Consider the following 22788-nt stretch of genomic DNA (forward strand, 5'->3'; position numbering starts at 1 on the left):
ACTGGTCTATAGTCGTTCAACTCAGAGGATCCCACTTTCTTGGGGACAGGGATAATTGTGGAATTTTTCCAACACTGAGGTACAACGCACTCTTTCAGTGACACATTGTATATATTTGTCAGTATAGGGGCAAGCTGGGTAGCACATACTTTCAGACACATTGGAGATACACCATCAGGGCCAGGTGCCTTTTTGACCTTAAGTCCCTTCAGGATGCGTATCACCTCTGCCTCGGAGATCACTACTTGGGTGTTGCACAATGAATGATCTTTATATGAACAGACTGAGGAGCTTAGAGATGAATAGCCACTGTGTGTAGAGCTTGCCTCAAATCTGCAGTAGAATTCATTTAACTCTGCTGCCAGACTTCTGCTGGGGTTCACTATAGTGGGGTGGCTTTTATAATTGGTGACCTCTTAATCCTCTCCATGCAGATCTATTATCTTTTGATGAGAACCTTTCCTCCAGAATCTTTGCATACTCGTGTTTGGCTAACTTGATCTCTTTAGATAGCGAGTTCCTAAGTTTCTTGAATTCAGTAATATCGCCTGCTTTATAAGCCTCCTCTTTTCTCTTACGGATCAACCTGACTTTATTTGTAAACCACGGCTTGTTGTTTCCCCGAAAGTGGACAGATTTGGATGGAATAAACGTGTCTCCACAAAAACGGATATATGAGGACACTGCATCAACCCATTCATCCAGACCCGAGCATGTTTCCTGGAATACCTCCCAGTCCGTGCATTCAAAGCATGCTTGTAGTTGCAATTTTGCCTCCTCAGACCATGTCTTCTTTGTATAAACTGTAGGTTTGGATGTTTTCAACCTTTGCCTGTAGGCTGGAATTAAATGAATTAGACAATGATCTGAAAAGCCCACTGCTGCTCTCCTCACTGCCCTGTAGGCCCCTTTTATGACTGTATAGCAGTGATCAAGCGTATTTTTCTCTCTCGTGAAGCAGTTTATATGTTGAGTAAATTTGGGGAGATCCAGGTTGAATTTTCCTTTGTTAAAGTCCCCCATTACAATCACAAATGCTTCTGGAGATCCTTTCTCCCATTCTGATATTTTGCATGCTAATTCACCAATAGCAGCTTTAACAGATGCTTGGGGGGGAATATATACTGCAACCAGAACCATAGATGAAAACTCTCTTGGAGAGTAAAATGGTCTACAATTGAGTGCAAGGTACTCTAGATCTGGAGAGCAACCTTTTCCCAGTATGTTAACATCACAGCACCAGCTAGTGTTGATGTAGAGACATACCCCACCCCCCCTTTGTTTACCTGAAGCTACACAATCACGGTCAGCTCTGTAGATAACAAAACCAGGTAGATCCAGACTACAATCAGGGATGGTCTCATTCAACCAGGTCTCAATAAAACAAAGAGCAGCTGAATTGGCCATATCAGATCTCATGTTACAAAGTAAGTTCAGTTCCTCCATTTTGTAGTGTTTATCACCCAGATAAACTAATTATTCTCTCTCCAGTGAAGAGAACATTCTGCTATCATGCCTGATCCTGCCAAGTCTGCACCAGCGGCCAAGAAGGGCTCCAAGAAAGCTGTGACCAAGACTCAGAAGAAGGATGGAAAGAAGCGGAGGAAGAGCAGGAAGGAGAGCTACGCCATCTATGTGTACAAGGTGCTGAAGCAGGTCCACCCCAACACCGGCATCTCCTCCAAGGCCATGGGCATCATGAACTCCTTTGTCAATGACATCTTTGAGCGCATCGCAGGGGAAGCCTCCCGCCTGGCTCACTAGAACAAGCGCTCCACCATCACCTCCCGGGAGATCCAGACCGCTGTGCGCCTGCTGCTGCCCGGAGAGCTGGCCAAGCACGCCGTGTCCGAGGGCACCAAGGCCGTCACCAAGTACACCAGCGCCAAGTGATCTGCTCTGTGCTCTGCACCCACAACACTATGACATATAATGACACTATTCACATCTGTTCACCTCTAAATTGAGCTATGGCCAGGACCAAGCAGACCGCCCGCAAATCCACCGGAGGGAAGGCTCCTCGCAAGCAGCTGGCCACGAAGGCTGCCAGGAAGAGTGCGCCTGCCCCTGGCGGAGTGCAGAGCACAGAACAGATCACTTGGCGCTGGTGTACTTGGTGACGGCCTTGGTGCCCTCGGACACGGCGTGCTTGGCCAGCTCTCCGGGCAGCAGCAGGCGCACAGCGGTCTGGATCTCCCGGGAGGTGATGGTGGAGCGCTTGTTGTAGTGAGCCAGGCGGGAGGCTTCCCCTGCGATGCGCTCAAAGATGTCATTGACGAAGGAGTTCATGATGCCCATGGCCTTCGAGGAGATGCCGGTGTCGGGGTGGACCTGCTTCAGCACCTTGTACACATAGATGGCATAGCTCTCCTTCCTGCTCTTCCTCCGCTTCTTTCCATCCTTCTTCTGAGTCTTGGTCACGGCTTTCTTGGAGCCCTTCTTGGCCGCTGGTGCAGACTTGGCAGGATCAGGCATGATGAGAGCAGAATGTTCTCTTCACTGGAGAAAGAGAATAATGATGAAGATAAATAAACAGATGTGAATATCATTGTATTTCACCATCTAATAACTTTATTTTCATTTTTACCACATAAATACTACACAACTTTCCCCTATTCCATTTACTGTATGCCTCTGGGCCAAGGACCGGGTCACTGCCGCTGTGACACCGCCCCCCATGGAAGTCAACGGGCCCTGTACAGAGTACCCCCAGGCCCAGCGGGGCGCTCCACATTGCCCGGTCCATAAGAGGGGGGTGGGCTAGAGGAACAGCTTTCCTCTCTTCTGGACAGTACCGGGACATTCCCAGCAAGGGTAGGAGGACAAGTCCCCTCGAGAGACTGTCACCAGAGGTGGAGACGCGCAGGCTTCGGAGCCCCTCCAGGGACCCTGCGGAGGCGGGGTGCAGCAGCGAGACTTCCCCCGTTGTGCCCCCTCTGGCAGGAATCCTCCTGGCCGGCCAGCGCAGGATGGTGACGCGACTCCAGAAAGAGGGCTGCACCGGAAGTCCAGGCCACACAGGAAGTGCAGCCTGTCAGAGAAGAGCATGTGGCATCTATGGCCCGCGGCACACCCTGGGGTGATGTGGACTCCCGGCCTCAGCTGGATTCGGCAGCGGGGGCTGAGGTCACAGGCGGTCACCGCAATGGACAAGACCGCGGGCGATGAGTGCGCGGCTGGCGCCCCCGAAGGGGCCAATAGCGGGGACTGGCTAGGAGGAGCATTCGGTGGAAGATCACAGCGGGTAGGCAGCAGCAGTGGAATGCGCTGCTGCTGGGCCCGGACAGTCAGGAGTAGGAGAGGAGCGGTGGGCGGTGATGGCGCTCTGCCTGGCAGGGCCCTGGGATGGTCATCAGACTGGGCTGGTGGATCCAGCGAGCAGGCAAGATCGAGGCTGCAGTCAGTGGTTCGACACGCTGCATGTGCTCCGGTCCCCCTGGTGATGAGGAGGCCAGGGGCAGCGAAGTGGTGCAGAAGACTGAGTCCGGCAGTGATCTCAACGTGAACGGAGAGCGACAGTATTCGGGACGTCCGGCTGCAGGGACACAGGCCTCGGCGCAGCTCTGCAAGTATGAGTCGGTCTGGCTTGTTGCCCGCAGGGGTTGTGTCAGGTGTATGTGAAGGGAGTCAGGCATTAGGGTTGGTTGAACGGGGGTCGGGGGATCCAGTGGGATGGTAGGGCCAGATATTCAGGACATTTTTCCTAGTATGTCGCAAGTTTTGAAAAGATTGGAGGGTGGGGCAGCGAGCAGGGCCGGGGCGTCACTGGTAGGGGCATGGCTCCCAGGGTTAGGGTTCGAGTCTCAGATGGCGGCCAAACCATTGAGGCTTGTGGGGGGAGCAGGTACCGCTTCCTGGCGTATCCCTGTCAGTGCAGACGGAAAAAGATAAAGGGGATTCTGTAGAACTGGATGATTTTGCACATGTATACCTCACCTTTTCCTCTGAGGGACCCTTGGGGGTGCATTAAAAAAAAAATAAAAAAATAAAAGAAAGAAAAGATTTGGTGGGACAAGTGTGTGGAGATTTTCTCCCTCCTTCCCTTGGAAAAGTTTAATTTGGATAAGGGAAAGAGTGATGACAGCAAAAAGGAGGAAGAAAAGAGGAGGTGGCAGCCGATTCCACAGACTTTCGTTAATTGGTTGCAAGTGTTTGCGATCCTAGCGAGTGTAATAGGAGAAAAGTCCCCGGAGAATTGTTCCGGCTTATTTTGTTATCTTGATGCGATTGGTGAGGCGCACCGTACCTATGGAGGGCAGGCCTGGCTGCGCTACGCTGAGCAATTTAGGGAGAGGAAGGCGGTTCGGCCTGAGACTAGGTGGGACCAGAAAGATTTTGGGCTCTGGTTAAAAGGTGAAGGCTCCGGTCAGGTACAGGCAGTCCTTTCATGGGAGCAGAGGCAGCGAAAAGCAGCAGGCAGGCCACGGAAGCAGTTGGCAGGGGTCACAAGGAGCAAACGGGGGAAAAAACAAAAAAAAAAAAAAAAAACCTAACAGGGACATGCTGGCAATTCAATGAGGGCTAGTGTAAACATGGTAATACCTGTAGATTTAAACACGTATGCACCCACTGCAATGGAAGTTCACATTGGGCTTCCAAATGTTTCAATAAAGCAAGGGAAACGAACAGTGGGTGCCAGTCAAGGGGGTGACGCCGGTGAAACTTCAAAGGATGGCCCCCTTTCTAAGTAGGTATCCAGATCAGGACAAGGCCGCAGTCATTTGGAATGGTTTTACTGATGGTTTCAGAATCTCTCCCCCTAACCACAGTCCCCTTTTCGGTTAAGAATTTGAGATCGGCTGACTTGCACGAGAAGGTAGTCCATGTCAAATTGGAAAAAAGGTAGAATTGGGCAGAATGGCTGGCCTGATTTGTTTTTACCAATGGAAGGGGTGATTGTTTCTCAGCATGAAGATTTGCTTGTGTGGCAGTGTTTGGTAATGTACAATGGTCATTCTTTGATACAGCAGCAGATTGTTAATAATGTTGATTGAGATTTACACGGACGCAGCGGGCAGTGTCGGTTATGGGGCCTATTGCGGAGATGAGTGGAGTGTTGGGAGATGGCAAGATTGGTAGCATCAGGGGTTTCATGAGAAACCTCGTGTTGTTGGAATTGTTCCCCATTGTTGTGGCAGTTTTGATTTGGGGGTGAAAGGTTTGCAAACCACAGTTAGATTTCTTTGTGACAATATGAGTGGTGTCCGTGATCAACACCCTGTCTGCTTCTTCTCCCCCGGTGATTAAGTTGGTGAGAACTCGTTTTACGGTGTCTGGAATTGAATGCTTGGATTTCTGCGGTGCATGTGCCAGGTGTGAAACTCTAGCAGATGCTTTCTCGTTTGCAGTGGGAGCATTTCTGGGAACTGGCCCCTGGCATGGAGGCCTTAGGAGTGGAATGCCCTTTGTACTTGTGACAGATGATTACGGACAAGCAGGAAGGTTGCTTCGCGCATCGGTTACAAGCCAGACCTGGGCGTCATATGAAGCATTGTGGCAAATATGGCAAAGTTGGGTATTACAATGGGGAGCGTTAGGGTCTGAGGAAGATAAGGCTTTAGTGGTTATTTTTGGTTGGCAGGGCAGCGGATATGGGATGGTCTGTTTCTAAAGTTGGTAAATTTCTGGCTGGTCTTGCTTTTGGTTTTAAATTGGAGGGCTCAGTTGATGCAACAAAGTTTCTTGGTAAAACAGGCGTTAAAGGGTTTTTGTAAAGGTAAGACCTCATTTAGTGTGCTCAAATGGTTAGGTGGAGTCCTGGAGAGGATCTATTGCTCTAATTTTGAGACAGCGATGTTTAAGTTGGCTTTTTCTTTGGCAATGCGGATAAGCAAGTTAGTGTCCCACAGTAGGGACAGGCAGGTAGCAGAAGGTGTGGAATTTTGGGCGGGGGCATTGCGTTTTGGATTTGACGTTCCAAAACGGATCACAGGTGGGAAAAGGTAAGCATGTGGTATTTGGTAGAGTTGAGAGGTCCATGATTTGCCCACAAAGGTGTTTGGAAGCGTATTGGAGTCTGGTGGGCCTGTTGTGTCATGAGGGTGGGACATTTTTATCTCGCTTTCAGTTTATTGCAATTTTTAAACAAGGGGTTAGCCAAGCTCAGCCTTCCACTAGACAGGTACAGGTTGCATTTGTTCAGGATTGGGGCTGCTTCAGAGGCTGATAGTCTTGGCTTGGGTGCAGATGTGATCAAGCAGATAGGCCAGTGGACCTCAGGCTGCTACTTAACATACATGCCCCACTAATGGAATTGGGCAATGAAAAAGTGGGGGATGATTAACAGTTTGTTATGCATTTCAGGTCGGGATCCATATTTGGAGTGGATTTTCAGACACTTGTTTGTGTTTTGGGGGCACTTTGGGTGGACGTGAGGCTGAATGGTAGGCAGTTAGGTTTTAGCAGGGATCAGGTTTTGTTTTGGTGGTTGGGATTTTGCGGGATGGTCTGGAGCAGGTTTTTGATTTGGGCGTCAAACCAGTGAGGGAGCTGATCAGGGACATTTGCAGGTTGTGGATGTAGTTTCCTGAAGTGTTGGCTGTTTGGTCTGATGTTCCCTGACAAACTGAGGGCGCCCCGATCGTTAAAACGTATTAATAGGGCTAGGGTGAAGTTGAATAGGTCTGTGACGGGTTTCATTTCTAGGAAGGGGGTATCAGTGTAAGGCACTTCGATTTGGAAACGGGGGTTGGGAATTTGGAGTGAGGACGGGGTGCATTTAAAAGAGATTGGAATTGATTTGTGGGCACCAACGAGTCTGAGGTGGTCAGGGCTGTTTGTGGTTGGCAGGGGGTGGGGTTCTTGGAGTTGATGCCGATTCAGCAGAGAAGGAATTATAAGTAAAATTCCAGACATTTAAAATTGTGTGGGTTGATCTGGCATTTGGTTATGGGCTCTGGATGGGGTTTTTACCCTGGAAGCTGGTTGGTGGTTAGTCTTTCCAGAATGGGATGTATGGTGCCCTTGAGCTGGTGGTGTATGGCTGAGGGTAAAGTGGTGGTTGAAGTTTTTAGGTTTGCCAAATTAAGCCAGATCTTTCGGGAGCTCAAGAACCCTCCCCTCATGATTCTGCATATAAAATTACATAGCAATATTTATAGTTTAAAATGTTTGTTAATAAACTGGCCGCTGTGGCCAATATTATACAAAAAGAATTTAATGTGTAGTGTTTTTATTTTGAAGGGGGTGGCATTTTTTCCCTATGTGGGTTGGTGCCTAGGGGAGATGGCAGGTAAGCCATATGCAGTCAAGTAAATTGCAAGGTTTCTCACTACTACACTATTCAGAATTTAACCATTTACATACACTATAGGTGTTAGGCAGTTTCCACAAGTTTACCCCCCCACCCAAGAGATCAAAATATAAAGCCAAACAGCATGTTATGCAAATAAGTATTTTATTATGTTTGCACAGAACTCACGCAGTACCAGAAGTTAAAACTATTCATAATAGCATTGCATCAATATTGTAAAAATCTAGCTTAAGGTCACATCCCCATGGTGAGTATTGAGCATTTGAAGCTACAGATTCTGCATCCATTAGGTTGCATTTTTCAGAGGTTTTTATTTTTTACATGCGCTTGACTACATGGTGTTGTCTTTTAAAGCTTCAGGTTTTAAATGCTTCCGTTTGATACTTCACTACCTGGTAAGCACAGTGGACATGAGATTTCCATGGATCCCATCTACTTTGCTGGAACATGCTGCATTTGTTTGTTTTGGAGAGTTTGACATGCTACATATCACCACTGTGCAATGTGGGAACTTAGCGTAATGTCTTCATTAAAATATGTGATAATGTGGCACAAGTGTCAGAATGATCACCTAAATTACATGAAGGAGCAAATGCTACATGATACAGTGTCCTATAAGCCAGAGCGTAGCAGGTTTTACTCACGTCGCATTTAACCAACATTTGCTTGTGAGCTGGATCTCCTTTAAAGCACAATTGTTTTTTTATTTATTAGTGGTTATATTCTGTTTGTAGCAAACATTTTTTGTTCTAGGATAATAATATTTTTGTAGTATGTTCTGTAGCTATTCACCATTTTCCATATCTCTAGTTGCTATAATTCAATGACCTGCATCTAGCAGTGAGTCAGACCTTTGTGTCCATCGCAGGAGCGGGACAGATTTATCCTCAAAAATCTGACGCAGTTGGACTTTGACTTGTTGTAGTCTCCGTACATTTAGGGTCACCGTCAAAACCCATTCACTTTGTATTGTGCTGAGATGTAGCAGCAACACCTAACAAACTTTGGCTGCATGGTAGAAGGACATGGCCAAAGTTGCCGTGTAGCCCCAACCTAGAGATTATATTGAATTACTGCAACCAGAGGTCTTGGATTTTTTTTTTTTTTTTTTTCAAATGCTTTAAAATGTAAACCATGTGTTAGGAATATCCCTTAAATCTACAAATAATCAGTAGTTAATGTTAAAGGTAATCTCATTCAGCCAGTACTCCTAGTTGGAGCAGTCTACCCAATGCAAATACATTTACAGTGCAGTGTATATTGAAGCAAAAATTAGCAAGAATCCAATAATCTTAAAAAACAAGTAAAAATAATCATGAGAGTAGCTGCTACTTGTGCTTCGTGTGTACATTGGTTTGTAGATACGGTCATACTGGGTTAAAATGGTTTTTCTGGCATCATTCCACTTCCCAGGCCCAGTCAGGCGATACTGGCATGGAGTGCAAGGTCCGAAGAACAACTCCCAGGCCAGCTTAGGGTCGGATAGAAACATCCTACTCAGATCTGGCCTACAACCGATCTCTACTGCCACTTCATCCATATAATTCACATAGTCCACTTGAATGGTGTGACGCGGACTTGCAACATACCTGTAAAGAGACACAGGGCAGATCAGTCAAAGACTGCCATTTATCGTTAATCGGGACAGTACACAAGAGGGAAATGGGCAAGAGCCATAAATTTTGTATAAATACACAGTGGGGAAAAAAAGTATTTAGTCAGTCAGCAATAGTGCAAGTTCCACCACTTAAAAAGATGAGAGGCGTCTGTAATTTACATCATAGGTAGACCTCAACTATGGGAGACAAACTGAGAAAAAAAAAAATCCAGAAAATCACATTGTCTGTTTTTTTTTTTCATTTTATTTGCATATTATGGTGGAAAATAAGTATTTGGTCAGAAACAAGCAATCAAGATTTCTGGCTCTCACAGACCTGTAACTTCTTCTTTAAGAGTCTCCTCTTTCCTCCACTCATTACCTGTAGTAATGGCACCTGTTTAAACTTGTTATCAGTATAAAAAGACACCTGTGCACACCCTCAAACAGTCTGACTCCAAACTCCACTATGGTGAAGACCAAAGAGCTGTCAAAGGACACCAGAAACAAAATTGTAGCCCTGCACCAGGCTGGGAAGACTGAATCTGCAATAGCCAACCAGCTTGGAGTGAAGAAATCAACTGTGGGAGCAATAATTAGAAAATGGAAGACATACAAGACCACTGATAATCTCCCTCGATCTGGTGCTCCACGCAAAATCCCACCCCGTGGGGTCAGAATGATCACAAGAACGGTGAGCAAAAATCCCAGAACCACGCGGGGGGACCTAGTGAATGAACTGCAGAGAGCTGGGACCAATGTAACAAGGCCTACCATAAGTAACACACTACGCCACCATGGACTCAGATCCTGCAGTGCCAGACGTGTCCCACTGCTTAAGCCTGTACATGTCCGGGCCCGTCTGAAGTTTGCTACAGAGCATTTGGATGATCCAGAGGAGTTTTGGGAGAATGTCCTATGGTCTGATGAAACCAAACTGGAACTGTTTGGTAGAAACACAACTTGTCGTGTTTGGATGAAAAAGAATACTGAGTTGCATCCATCAAACACCATACCTACTGTAAAGCATGGTGGTGGAAACATCATGCTTTGGGGCTGTTTCTCTGCAAAGGGGCCAGGACGACTGATCCGGGTACATGAAAGAATGAATGGGGCCATGTATCGTGAGATTTTGAGTGCAAACCTCCTTCCATCAGCAAGGGCATTGATGATGAAACGTGGCTGGGTCTTTCAACATGACAATGATCCAAAGCACACCGCCAGGGCAACGAAGGAGTGGCTTCGTAAGAAGCATTTCAAGGTCCTGGAGTGGCCTAGCCAGTCTCCAGATCTCAACCCTATAGAAAACCTTTGGAGGGAGTTGAAAGTCCGTGTTGCCAAGCGAAAAGCCAAAAACATCACTGCTCTAGAGGAGATCTGCATGGAGGAATGGGCCAACATACCAACAACAGTGTGTGGCAACCTTGTGAAGACTTACAGAAAACGTTTGACCTCTGTCATTGCCAACAAAGGATATATCACAAAGTATTGAGATGAAATTTTGTTTCTGACCAAATACTTATTTTCCACCATAATATGCAAATAAAATGAAAAAAGACAATGTGATTTTCTGGATTTTTTTTTCTCAGTTTGTCTCCCATAGTTGAGGTCTACCCATGATGTAAATTACAGACGCCTCTCATTTTTAAGTGGTGGAACTTGCACTATTGCTGACTGACTAAATACTTTTTTTCCCCACTGTGTATATACACTCACTGGCCACTTTATTAGGTACACCATGCTAGTAACGGGTTGGACCCCCTTTTGCCTTCAGAACTGCCTCAATTCTTCGTGGCAGAGATTCAACAAGGTGCTGGAAGCATTCCTCAGAGATTTTGGACCATATTGACATGATGGCATCACACAGTTGGCGCAGATTTGTCGGCTGCACATCCCTGATGCGAATCTCCCGTTCCACCACATCCCAAAGATGCTCTATTGGATTGAGATCTGGTGACTGAGGAGGCCATTTGAGTACAGTGAACTCATTGTCATGTTCAAGAAACCAATCTGAGATGATTCGAGCTTTATGACATGGCGCATTATCCTGCTGAAAGTAGCCATCAGATGTTGGGTACATTGTGGTCATAAAGGGATGGACATGGTCAGCAACAATACTCAGGTAGGCTGTGGCGTTGCAACGATGCTCAATTGGTACCAAGGGGCCCAAAGAGTGCCAAGAAAAAATTCCCCACACCATGACACCACCACCACCAGCCTGAACCGTTGATACAAGGCAGGATGGATCCATGCTTTCATGTTGTTTACGCCAAATTCTGACCCTACCATCCGAATGTCGCAGCAGAAATCGAGACTCATCAGACCAGGCAACGTTTTTCCAATCTTCTACTGTCCAATTTCGATGAGCTTGTGCAAATTGTAGCCTCAGTTTCCTGTTCTTAGCTGAGAGGAGTGGTACCCGGTGTGGTCTTCTGCTGCTGTAGCCCATCTGCCTCAAAGTTCGACGCACTGTGCGTTCAGAGATGCTCTTCTGCCTACCTTGGTTGTAACGGGTGGCAATTTGAGTCACTGTTGCCTTTCTATCAGCTCGAACCAGTCTGCCCATTCTCCTCTGACATCAACATGGCATTTCCGGCCACAGAACTGCCGCTCACTGGATTTTTTTTCTTTTTCGGACCATTCTCTGTAAACCCTAGAGATGGTTGTGCGTGAAAATCCCAGTAGATCAGCAGTTTCTGAAATACTCAGACCAGCCCTTCTGGCACCAACAATCATGCCACGTTCAAAGGCACTCAAATCACCTTTCTTCCCCATACTGATGCTCGGTTTGAACTGCAGGAGATTGTCTTGACCATGTCTACATGCCTAAATGCACTGAGTTGCCGCCATGTGATTGGCTGATTAGAAATTAAGTCTTAACACACAGTTGGACAGGTGTACCTAATAAAGTGGCCAGTGAGTGTATATATGCCCAGTTTCTCATGTGGGTACATTGCCATGTTGGTCAAGACCAAAACATTGTACAAGTAACTTTATAGCAGTATTATAAATATACATGTGGTATTGTGAAATTCATAAGTCACCCAACAAATAAAAAAAAAAAAATAAGTAAAAGTTAAAGGTTAATATTTTAAAAATATTTGTTAGTCTTTGGAAAGATGAGAACACCCATTTAACATGAAATATTTTGTCAATTTTAATTTGTTTTAATAGAAAGCACATGTACATTTTGTATGCAACTTTGTTTTTTTTGACAGTGCTAAAAAGCATTGTTGCAGTTTGGAAGTTAAAACGGGATTTCTGGCAACAGGAAGCTTTTCTTCCAGACCCTGGAAGCACTAAGGGTGGTTTCACATTAGCGTTTCATGCAACAGCGTCGGCCTGTGCACGGACGCCGCTAAGCCCCACCCCCTCTGGTAGCTCTGCCTATGGGCGCATGACGCTGCATGCGACCCCTATCTTTAGCACTGGGGACGCAGGCATGCGTTTGGCGGCAGCATGCGTCGTTTTGATGGTGCGCCGAGCACACCAAGATGCAACAGGTTGCGTTTGGCACACTGTCAAAAGGATGCATGCGCCAAACGCATACCTGCTCACAGCCTGCGTCCCCAGTGCTAGAGATATGGGCGCATGACGCTGCATGCAACCTGCGTCCCCTAGGAGGAGCTACTGGAGGTGCGGCAGGGCTTAGCTGCAGCCATGCGCAGGCCGACGCTGCTGCATGAAATGCTAATGTGAAACCACCCTTAACCTGGTGACCAGTTCACTTTAGCCACAAACCAGTCCTGCACCAGTTCTCAAAATAGAGGTGGTGAGGGGCTTTGGTCTTGGTTCATATCGCTTATGGGTAAGCACTTGGGGCATTTATTTGTGATGTATATTTAATTGTATTTTGTCCAGTTTCAACACTGGGGGATTTTGTACATATACTGGCCAGTACTTTTATAATCTATTCCCATGGTGGTATAATGCACTTTGGCATTTACATGGTATTTAATCTGACCTTGCCTTCATTACCTGATCCCCACATTGACTTCAGAAATCGACCTGTAAACTTCTACAGGCGATGTGTTTACAGTTGCTTAAAGAGATGGGAGAAGCGTGTGTCCCTAGGTGGTACCTATGTAGAGAAGGATTAATAACTGCTGTAGGGAAGGTGACCTGACGGATGGACTTGTCTGTAGGGAGAAGGGACGGTTGGTGCACTGTAGACGGATGTTTGTAGTTAGTTACAGAAGGGAAACAGCTGGGGAAAATGGAAAAGCAGTGCAGGGGGAGCGCAAGAATAGGACTTGACAGCAGCTTAGGGCTACGGAAATGCTTAGTCATGGGGGAAGTAGGAACCCAGGAGGGGATTTCCCAAGGAGGGAGATAAATAGGACAAGAGTGGGTTCCAGTCCCAGGAGGAGAAGAATCAGTAAGGAGAACGGACAACGGTGGAGAGCTCGACCACGTGACTGATAAGAAGAGAAGTCAGGGGGGGTGGCCTCGACACGAAGAACCGCAGTACAGACTAGGCCCCGGGAGTACCAAATTGACAATGACCTTGGACTGGTGAAGCGCTAGCGGTAGATAGGCCTAGGGCAACCCCAGCTAAAGAGCTGCGAGGAGCGTCACTACGAAGTAGTAAGTCACAGGAACCCAGGCCTGAATACGGAGAGCTGTGAAGGTGCTGCGGTGTATGGCTATGGTCGTCAGGAGGACGGCCAATAAACTCGGACCTGTTGTAACTGAAATCTGCCTCAGTCTCGTGTCTGGTTGCGGTAAGCAGTGGACCACCCCCCAATCTGGGCCCCCACCACAGTGCCAAGTTCAACTGCTCAGTCCACAGGAAGTGGGTCAGGGGAAATCTTTAGTGAACACCCCTCATGCATCTCAGATAGCTGCTTCTGTAGAGAAAGCGAAGCAATTGCAGTGTGAGAGCAATGTGACCCAGACATTGCCTTCTCCAAGCAGTGTCCTGTAGCCAGAGATGAATATCTATTTTTAGCTAAATTGGCTCAATAGTGTATTCATCTCATAAAGTAAACTTTTACAAAACAGATTCTGTACAACTAGAAGAGATTAAATTGAACCCAACAGCCTGTACATGCTTCCTGAAGCAGGACAATTGGTCTGTCAATTTAAGCAGTTGTGTTTCACTCAAATTGCATTCTCTGAAACTGTGCAGCATTTTAAAGCTGGCCAGGAATCTCACTGCTCAGGTGACTGGTCCAAGAAGGCCAGTGGCTTCTCCATGCCCAATGCATGTGGTTAATATATAAATGGATTAAAGAAATCATGCAGGCCCTGCCAACGCATCCATTTCTACCACTTGTTGGAGAAAATTATGACTACAACTTGTAACAATCCAGGACAGCTACAATACATGATAATTGGCAAGCCAAGATATTAGGACGTGGCACTCACCTCTAGCATGTGAAAGCACTTTAGACCCTAGTGAGGAGCGAACGTGCTTTTGTGCCAACAGTGACTTAAGCATCCTCGATTACTGTTAGAGCCCCCATGCCTACATGTCTCCTGGCCGTTCGACAGTCACAGCACATGCAGGGATTGCCTAACAGACGAGACATGCAGGTGCTGGGATTAACACTAAGTTGTGAGCCCTTGCGGGCAGGGTCCCCACCCCTTCTGTACTGTGAAGAACTACAACACGCCGAAGACACTTAGATGAGAATGCCCTGATAACACCTTACCGGAGCACATTCGCTCATCTCCATTAGACACATTACAGATAGGAGTGCCCCCCCATGTGTCTAGCCACATAAAGTGCCATTTTACATACTAGTGGAGAGGGCAGTTACATAATATCTTGGCTGTTAGTACAGTACATTAGTCATTTGATCAGGTCATAAAAGCCACTGGGGACCAGCCTCTTGGACCATTCACAAAAGTGGCATGGTGCCTGGATGGCTCCTAAATGTTGATCTTCTGAAATGCCATGATATTTTAGAGGAAATCATACCAGCCTGAAATTGTAAACTGAGTGTTTGGGCATAATGAATCAGCTGGTTTAGTTTTGGCTTAAGCTATATTAATACAACAGAATGCCTACCTCTTCTGCATGAGGTCTCTTCGCTTTGTGATTTCAGCCTTCATGTCACTCTCAGATGGCAACTTACTTTGACCTAGAAGCAGATTAAAAGTGTTTCAAAACATGAATAATCAAGTCTCTACATTGTAGACCAGCTCAGTGGTTTAGAATTTATAAAATTACCTTTGAAGACTCTAGTTGCCCAGCGAGCCTGCAACTCAGAAACGGGCATTATAGCCCCAATTGGTTGTACATAACCAATGAAAGCTAGGGTTGGCATTTCCAAGTGTGGTGGAAAAACCATTTTATATAAAGGGGTTTGATTTTTTTCCACCTTTATGACAGATTCATCGAAAAAAGGAAAAAAGAATTTGTATCCTGTGGCAAAAATCACAACATCTATGTCTTTCTCCACTGATCCATCTTCAAACTCAACATCCCTCTGATGAATCTGCTTAATGTTGGTCTTCATCAGCACTTTACCAGAGATGATGCGATTGGGGAGATCATCACTGATTGTAGGATGTTGGCTGAGAATCCTGCATGGTTGAGAAGCAGAGATAGGACTGAGTGACTTGTAACTACATATTTAACAAGATGCATAATCTGGACTTTATTCAGAAAGTTCATACAGGTCCCCTTCAAGGGTCCAGAAAGGAGTGGCTAATAAGAGCAATTTGTGTCTGGAGGACCTAGCATTTCCATGTCTAACCTGTCAGCAGGTTTTTGCCATCCTATGAGCATCATGTTGGGGCACAGTCCCAGATTCAAGCAATGCATCATTTGCTTGTCTGCTTGCTGTAAAGTTGATAACATTACCATTTTATCTTCTGCAAAGCTACCATTTGAGCCCACACTGACAGGCCACCTGTACACTGCATAGGCATAAAGTCGCCAAACAGTGATGGATTATACAGAAATCATGAATATGCTTGACTGGCAGTCTCAGTAGTCCTTTAATGATCTCCTGTGATTAAACAGTGATGTCATCAAAACCACAGCAAGCAGCCCGGTAAGTGACATTGCTGGAATCTGTCTATTATGCTGCTCAGATTAGATGGCAAGAACTTTGAACAATGGTGGTTCAAGACAATCTGTCAGACATGGATTTCTCTTGTCCCCCCCCCCCCCCCCCAAAATAGATATGGTAAAGTGAATGTTGTCATTCATAAGCAACTCTTCGTGCAAAAACAAACCCACAACTATGGGGATTGTATTTTTTTCCAAAGTTGGACTCTAACTTTTTACACCTTAATATGCTTATATCCGACAAGAAAAGCAAAAAAGGTTCGCACCTGTGCTCAGGTTTTAGACCATAGTTTCTATGGTCGACTCTGCTGTTGACTTTATTTTCCAAGACGTTGTTTACTAGGGAGGGGAAGGCATCAGTAAGAAATGCATAGAATCTGTTGAAGAGGACAACATCCAGGGGCAAGCCACTATCAAAGACACGGTTCAAGAGCCATGCTCCTCTCCGGGTGCTGAGAAAAGTCTGAAAAATAAGAGCAGCAAATTACAAAGCTTACTCAAATCATATGTAAAGCAGGAACGTGGACGCAATGCACAGGAGCAGTGCATGAGCGATATATTTCTATTAGCATAGTCAGTTTTACAGTAACTTGAAATAAACTGTGAACAACTAGTTATACTACAAAGAAAGTCAATAATGAAACAAATGTAAGCCAAAAATGTCAGATTAAGTCTCTTGGTATATGGTGGTAATATGCTCTTCACAGAAGTGGTGCACCCATTCAGGGTAGCCACCATGCGAGTTCTGTCTGGCCCTAGCGGAGATGGGGCGCATAATCATGCACGGTCAGAGCTGGGGCGAGGCTGGGACAGCGCCAAGTATTGACTCTGGTGCATTAACCCTCCAGGTGCTGCAATGGCAACATTAGGAAGGTTCAAAAAAGATGGCGGGACCAGTGACAGAGCCCCTGCATCTGATTGACTGGATATTAACTAGTCACAGTAATGTATCCAACGATCACCGCTCCATTTTGTAACTCATGTTTTTAGAGATTGGAGTTGTGCTTCTGTTAAAGTGGATTCTCGATTTGACACTGCCACGTCATTTATATTTTTCCATATTTGTCAGTCTGTCCAATCATTGTTCAGTAGCTTTAGTGAGGTGTAGGGGCAAGTAGTTTAGAAATTGCTACAAGTTTAAGGACCAGATACATACTGAAATGGCTGCAGCCGATGAGGCTTACACCATGATCTGTTTGGTTACAGACAGCGCCAGCGAGATGTATGAGCAGTTTTGGCTGATGTTGTCCTTGTCAGCTAGCTATAGCACTGGTAAGTCTCAGCCATAACGCAGCAGGCGAGAACATGCTAGCGCTACTGTAAGTGACTGGACCCACAAAGCTACACAGGGCGGGCCAGAAATTGCACATTTGCGTTTGCCCCCTGCCACGCCCCCTCTGATAGCTCCGCCTCTGGGCGCATGACGCTGCATGCGTCCCCTATCTTTATCACTGAGGACGCAGGCCGTGCACAGTATGCGTTTTGGCGGCACCTGCATCCTTTTGACGGTGCGCCGAGCGCAACAGGTTGCGTTTGGCGCTGGTCGGCACCGTCAAAACGATGCAGGTGCCGCCAAAACGCATACTGTGCACGGCCTACGTCCTCAGTGATAAAGATAGGGGACGCATGCAGCGTCATGCGCCCAGAGGTGGAGCTATTGGAGGGGGTGGGGCTTAGAGGCAGCCGTGCGCAGGCCGTCACTGCGCCCTGAAACGCAAATGTGAAACTAGCCTAAGTGGTGAGAAAAAAAAAAAAAAAAAACTAGACATGTTTAGTATCAATAAACTTGCGTGACCTGCAGCATCATAATGGCAGGTCAGTTTTAGAATTTGGTGAACAAGGTTTAAAAACAAAGTTGTGGAATTGCACTTTTGAAGTTTCACGGCACTTAGAATTTTCACCGTTTTCCAATACACAATATGATAACAGAAGTACAACTTGTCCTGGAAAAAAACAAAACAAGCCCTCACATGGCCATTTTGACAGTAATGAAACTTCTAGCTCTGGGAAGCAAAAAAAAAAAACCAAAGGATTGTGGTGTGAAGGGGTTAAAGGACAGTGGTGGACACAGAAGAGGGCACCTGTGAAATTTAATAGGTTTTCATAAGGCACAATTCCACCTGCTTCAGGAGGTGGCCCCTTTAACTTTTGGGTCTCTGTACAGCATCAATGATGTGTCTGCCCCTGGCAAAGAGTGCACAGCACACGCTTGTGTAAAAACACTGCCATTTACAGAGTCAGCAAATAAGACTTCTGAAATTTCATGAGGGTTAGTTTTTCCATGTGGATTTGAACCATGTTCACTCAGTATAACCTTTAAACCATTAGGTTAAAACATGAATGGCACAGGATTGCCAGGCATGTAGAAAAACTTCAGAAACAGATGACGCGTTTCGACATAACAGTCTTCAGAAGACTTATGTCGAAACGCGTCATCTGTTTCTGAAGTGTTTTTCTACATGCCTGGCAATCCTGTGCCATTCATGTTTTAACCTAATGGATTAAAGGTTATATTTAAGGCTACTTTCAGACTTCAGATTTTGAAATCCGGCGGGCTGCATCGAAAAGTTGTCAAACCTGATCCGGTAGAAGCCGCAGCCCGCCGGATCATCTGTTGAGGCCGGAGACGGCGAGAGAGTCTTCGGGCATGCGCAGTGGAAAAAAAGTGGTCCGGCGCTGTCAAAACGTTGCAGGGAACGTTTTTTGCAGACGCCGGACAGGCATTTTTTGCTGTATCCGGCAAAAGCCGGACACGGCGCATGCCCATCAGGCGCAATGCGGCGATAATGCTAGTCTATGGGGGAAAGCCGATCCAGTGGCAACTGGCGCCAGCTTTTACATTTTTCGCCGCATCGCGCCTGATGCTTAAAAACTGAAGTCTGAAAGTAGCCTTAGTCTGCGATCTATGCACTTTTTTCTTCCCAAGTACGTTTGCTCTATGGATCTGTGCTGAGTGCCAGCTGCCTAATGAAGACTTCACAGAAGGGTGAGCTAACTAAATTTTGAAATTTTTTTCCTCAATGTTCAGTGTTTAGGCCTTTTCTGCAGTGGGGAAAAAAAAAAAGGCGCATGTTTTGCAGAGTTTTCCCACTTTTGCGGTGTGTATTGCAAGTGTGCTGTGTCTACTGTACATTGTTAGAAAATGCTGCAAAAAACTTTTGGTGACTGTTAAAGTTCAGTTACAAAATAAATCTCCGCAAGTTTGTTTGTAAGATTTTAGAAATCTTATCTTTTATTGGTATTTTAAAAAGTAACTTATTTTGTATAAAAAAAGCTCCATGTGAAGGTGGCCTTAAAGCATTTTTAAATTGGAAAATGTTAGTTTTCTAACATTTAAGTACGGTAATAAAAATGTATAATTTATTTAGCATTTTTCTGGCTGTAACTTGAGCATTTGCTTCTGCAATAATAAGTGCATAGGAGGAGAGCCGGATGGGCATTACATTTTAGAAATCTCCTTTGCTTTTACCTTGAAAACCATGTGGAAAAAAAAAAAAAAAAAAAAAAAACACCACATGTGAACATACTATAACAGGCTAGGTTTCTAAACCTAAAGATTCACACACATTTGCTCTTTGAAAGTGTTCAGTTAACGGTGTGGTCTAAGGGGTAAAGTTTCTGGTGGAGCGTGACAAGCTTGGCATGTCAGAGTGAGGAGACTTGTAGGCCATGCATGCTCCTCTGGGAAATTAAATAATTAAATATGTAAATTGTCTCTTCAGGGAGGAAGAGGACTAGAACTCTAGTGCTGCCTATTGGAAGCAGGGATCACAAAAAGTCAATATTGACCAAGCAGTGTGAAATTTGTTACTTGGCAACTTACAAGGCACTGCATTACCCATTCAATTTGATAGTACAATATTGTACTATGCTGGTGCAGAGATGGACAAGAGAGACTGAGTAACTAAGTGAACAATGCATATTCGGCACCAAGAGAAAGAAAAAAAAAAAAAAAAAACTCCACCAAGTCAAGTGGCCTGTATCAGTGGTTAGAGCTAAATAGCTTGGTCAGGCTGAGAAAAGGGAGTTGGTACCAGGGTAGGTTGTATGCCCATGAGCTGGGCTTTCAGTCACCATCACCACAAGTGTCAGAGCTATAGATGCCCTGAGGAAGCTCCTTGCCCCGCTCCAGTGGAAAGCTGTGGCCAGGGCCAAACCAGGCCTGAGAGATGAGCCTGGAAGGCAAGTCAGGAGGGATATTGTGAGGCAGACATCTCCAATCAAGGCCTGGGATTCAGACAATGCCAGACTGAAGAACCAACCCACACACTACCAGATTGGTGCTTGACTGGCAGTTCCTTGAAGATTCCCAGAGAATATGAGATTAGAGACTCACCTAAGCTAGTGATTGGGGGACATGAGTGAGCAGGGCTGTTGGTTCTTGCACACTGTACTGGATGGGAGGATGAAATGGGGTCTGGCCAACACTAGAGCAGCCCAGAAAACATGCTGTCAAGGCCTGGAAAACTGCAAGGGTGCCCTAGATACTGTTCCTGCCAAATACAGTGTTTCCCCCCCTCCCGATTAGGCCAAGGTTGACCTTAGACCTTGAACATTGTCAGGGGCAGACATACCACTGGTGAAACTGCACTGGGGCCTGAAGATGGAGGGGGGCCCTTACAGGCAGCCGATAGCAGCAAAATGTGCTGCTATGGGGTTAGAGTCAAGATTACAGATGGGAGTGAGAGGGCCTCTCTCCCTCCTGTAAGTCATGTGCGGCATGCAGAATGCAGGGATGATAAAAAAAAAAAAAAAAAAAAAAAAGCGTGTCATGCAGGGAGTGATGCTGGCAAATGAACACTTCCCCCAGACTGAGCGAGCGCTCACTGGCTGCCATCTGTCTTTCTGCATGGCATGCCCCAATGGCGAGTACTCATCTATAGTCAGAGGGCTCAGCCACACAGCACACAGGGGACAGTGGAGGAAAAGCTGGACTTAAGGAGTCATCTGCCTGCTCCACTGTTCAGAGGAGATGCTGCAGCCTGCTGGGAATAGAAGAGGTCAGGGCTCACTGCAAGAAGGGGGCTGGGGAAGGGCACAGCCTAGGGGAAGCCCCCGATGACTGCTATGGGCGGGAAGTTTGAACTAGTGTTGTGCCAGTTTGAAATGGTTGGCCGGGACGGGGGCCGGGGGAGGGGTTTAAGGTGGGGGCAGCCTGTATTAGGGAAAAAGTGCGGGAAAAACCGCACTCGCCAGCCAGGAGCAGAGGAGAGAAGTCCTACCTGAATCGATGGACGACGAGCAGCAACTTTTCGCCAGGCTGCAGGATGTGGCCAGGTCCAGGAGGGGAGGATGGCTACAGACCCAGCTTTCCTCCCTCCTCAGCGCTGCGGAGCAGGGAACCAGCCGGCGTGGAAGGAGGACCCGTCCCCCCGAAAGGCTGTCACCGGAGGTGTCAGCCCGCAGCAGGCGGCGACTGCGGAGCCCCTCCAGGGACCCTGCGGGCGGCGCAACAGATGGGGCTGCATCCCCTCCCTGCGCCCGTCCCAGCAGGAATCAGCCCAGCCGGCCGGTCAGAGCGGGCGGCAAGCGTGGGGGAGCAGGACAGGAACAGCAGGCCGGACCGGAAGCGACGTCGCGGGCAGGAGCCGAAGAGTCGCGCAGCAGGGAGGAGAGTAAAGGCCGCGGCAGGCCCTCACAGCGGCGAGGCCGGCGCTGGGCAACACAGCGGCGGGAGGCAGGATCGAGGGCGCCCCCGGGGATGAGGACCGCTCGGGGGCGTCTGCCAGCCAGGGCGCCAGACGTGGTGCGGCGGGCAGGAGGGGGCGTTGCAGCAGCGCCCTGCCTGGCCCCACCGTCAGCAGAAGGACCGGAGGTGAGGCGGGCGGGAGGGTGCCGGATGCTGCCGCCCTGCCTTCCCCCATTGCAGTCCATAGCGTGAGAGTGGCGGTCGGGAGGGGGCAGCACGAGGACGCCCTGCCCGGTCCCAGCAGCATGTGGAGCCCCGACCGATCGGCGGACAGGAGGGGGCTCAGCGGGGACGCCCTGCCTGGTCCCAGCAGCACGTGGAGCCCGGACCGGTTGACGGGCGGGAGGCGACTTAGCGTGGTCGCCCTGCCTGGCCCCTATCCAGCAGACGAGGCATCAGGCACCTGGGGGCATTTATCCGGGAGTCGCCCGGAGGGTGCTACGGACCGGCCAGTCGGGCATGGGTCCAGGGACTGTCACGGGTCCCACTCAAGGGGGTGTTCTCGGGAGCGGCGGGTATCGCATGCTCGGGTCCCCCCTGGTGACGAGGAGGCCAGGGGCACGGGCCTGGAGCAGCGGTGCCTGCATCAGGATCTTCGAGGACGTCAGGGTTCCGGATTTCCAGCTGGCGGGGACACAGCACCCGCGCAGCTATGCGAGTATGGCTCCATGTCGTGTTTGTCGCCCGCAGGGGCTGTATTGCAGGATGATGGGGGCAGGCAGGGAGATGGTAGGGAGCGGATGGGGCGTAGTGGGCCTAGCGGGGCTGAGGTGCCGGGGCTAAGGGACATTTTGGCGAACATGTCGCAAATATTGAGGAGACTGGAGGAGGGGGTAATTGGGGAGGCAGCTCCGTCCCCAGCGGGGGCATGGATAGTGAGTCGCGGTTCGGGCACAGAGTCGGGTGGTGACGTGTTACGCGCGGTAGAATGCGATGAAGGAGCTGCGGCAGGAGTATCTGTTTCAGTGCAGACGGAAACGGATAAGGGGGATAGGATAAAACTGGACGATAGGGCTAAGGGAGAGGTTTATGTGTGCTTTGAGGGGCCGCTGGGGGCCCATTTAAAGAAAGAAGTGAAGGAGAAGATTTGGCGGGACGAGTATGTGGAGATATTTTCATTGCTGCCGTTGGAAAAGTTTAACCTGGATAAGGGGAAGAAGGACCATAGTAAGAAAGGAGGAAGAAAAGAGGAGGTGGCGTCTGATCCCGCAGACTTTTGTGAATTG

The 22788-nt window shown here is 47.7% G+C and overlaps 2 protein-coding genes across 2 annotated transcripts in view; both read right to left on the bottom strand.

Moving 5' to 3' along the window:
* Positions 1-2094: 2094 nt before the first annotated feature.
* Positions 2095-2522, bottom strand: LOC141085938 (histone H2B 1.1-like). Its single transcript, XM_073571598.1, has one exon. The coding sequence runs from the start codon at positions 2473-2475 to the stop codon at positions 2095-2097; it is 381 nt and encodes a 126-aa protein (XP_073427699.1). The 5' UTR covers positions 2476-2522.
* A 4857-nt stretch (positions 2523-7379) lies between these two features.
* The window catches only part of LOC141085937 (flavin-containing monooxygenase 5-like), a 37648-nt gene continuing 22239 nt past the window's right edge, over positions 7380-22788 (bottom strand). The window contains exons 5-8 of the mRNA XM_073571596.1: positions 16140-16336; positions 15028-15383; positions 14866-14938; positions 7380-8841 (exon numbers count right to left, since the gene is read on the bottom strand). Of these exons, the coding sequence (XP_073427697.1) occupies positions 8496-8841; positions 14866-14938; positions 15028-15383; positions 16140-16336 (972 nt within the window). The 3' untranslated portion in view covers positions 7380-8495. The remainder of the gene's footprint in view (positions 8842-14865; positions 14939-15027; positions 15384-16139; positions 16337-22788) is intronic.

Source organism: Dendrobates tinctorius, unplaced genomic scaffold (assembly GCF_039654945.1).
Source record: "Dendrobates tinctorius isolate UK_male_01 unplaced genomic scaffold, ASM3965494v1 ptg000029l, whole genome shotgun sequence".
NCBI lineage: Eukaryota > Metazoa > Chordata > Amphibia > Anura > Dendrobatidae > Dendrobates > Dendrobates tinctorius.

What these genes read in the sequence shown, in the direction of transcription:
- LOC141085938 (XM_073571598.1), bottom strand. Translation starts at nt 2,475, where the DNA reads ATGCCTGATCCTGCCAAGTCTGCACCAGCGGCCAAGAAGGGCTCCAAG.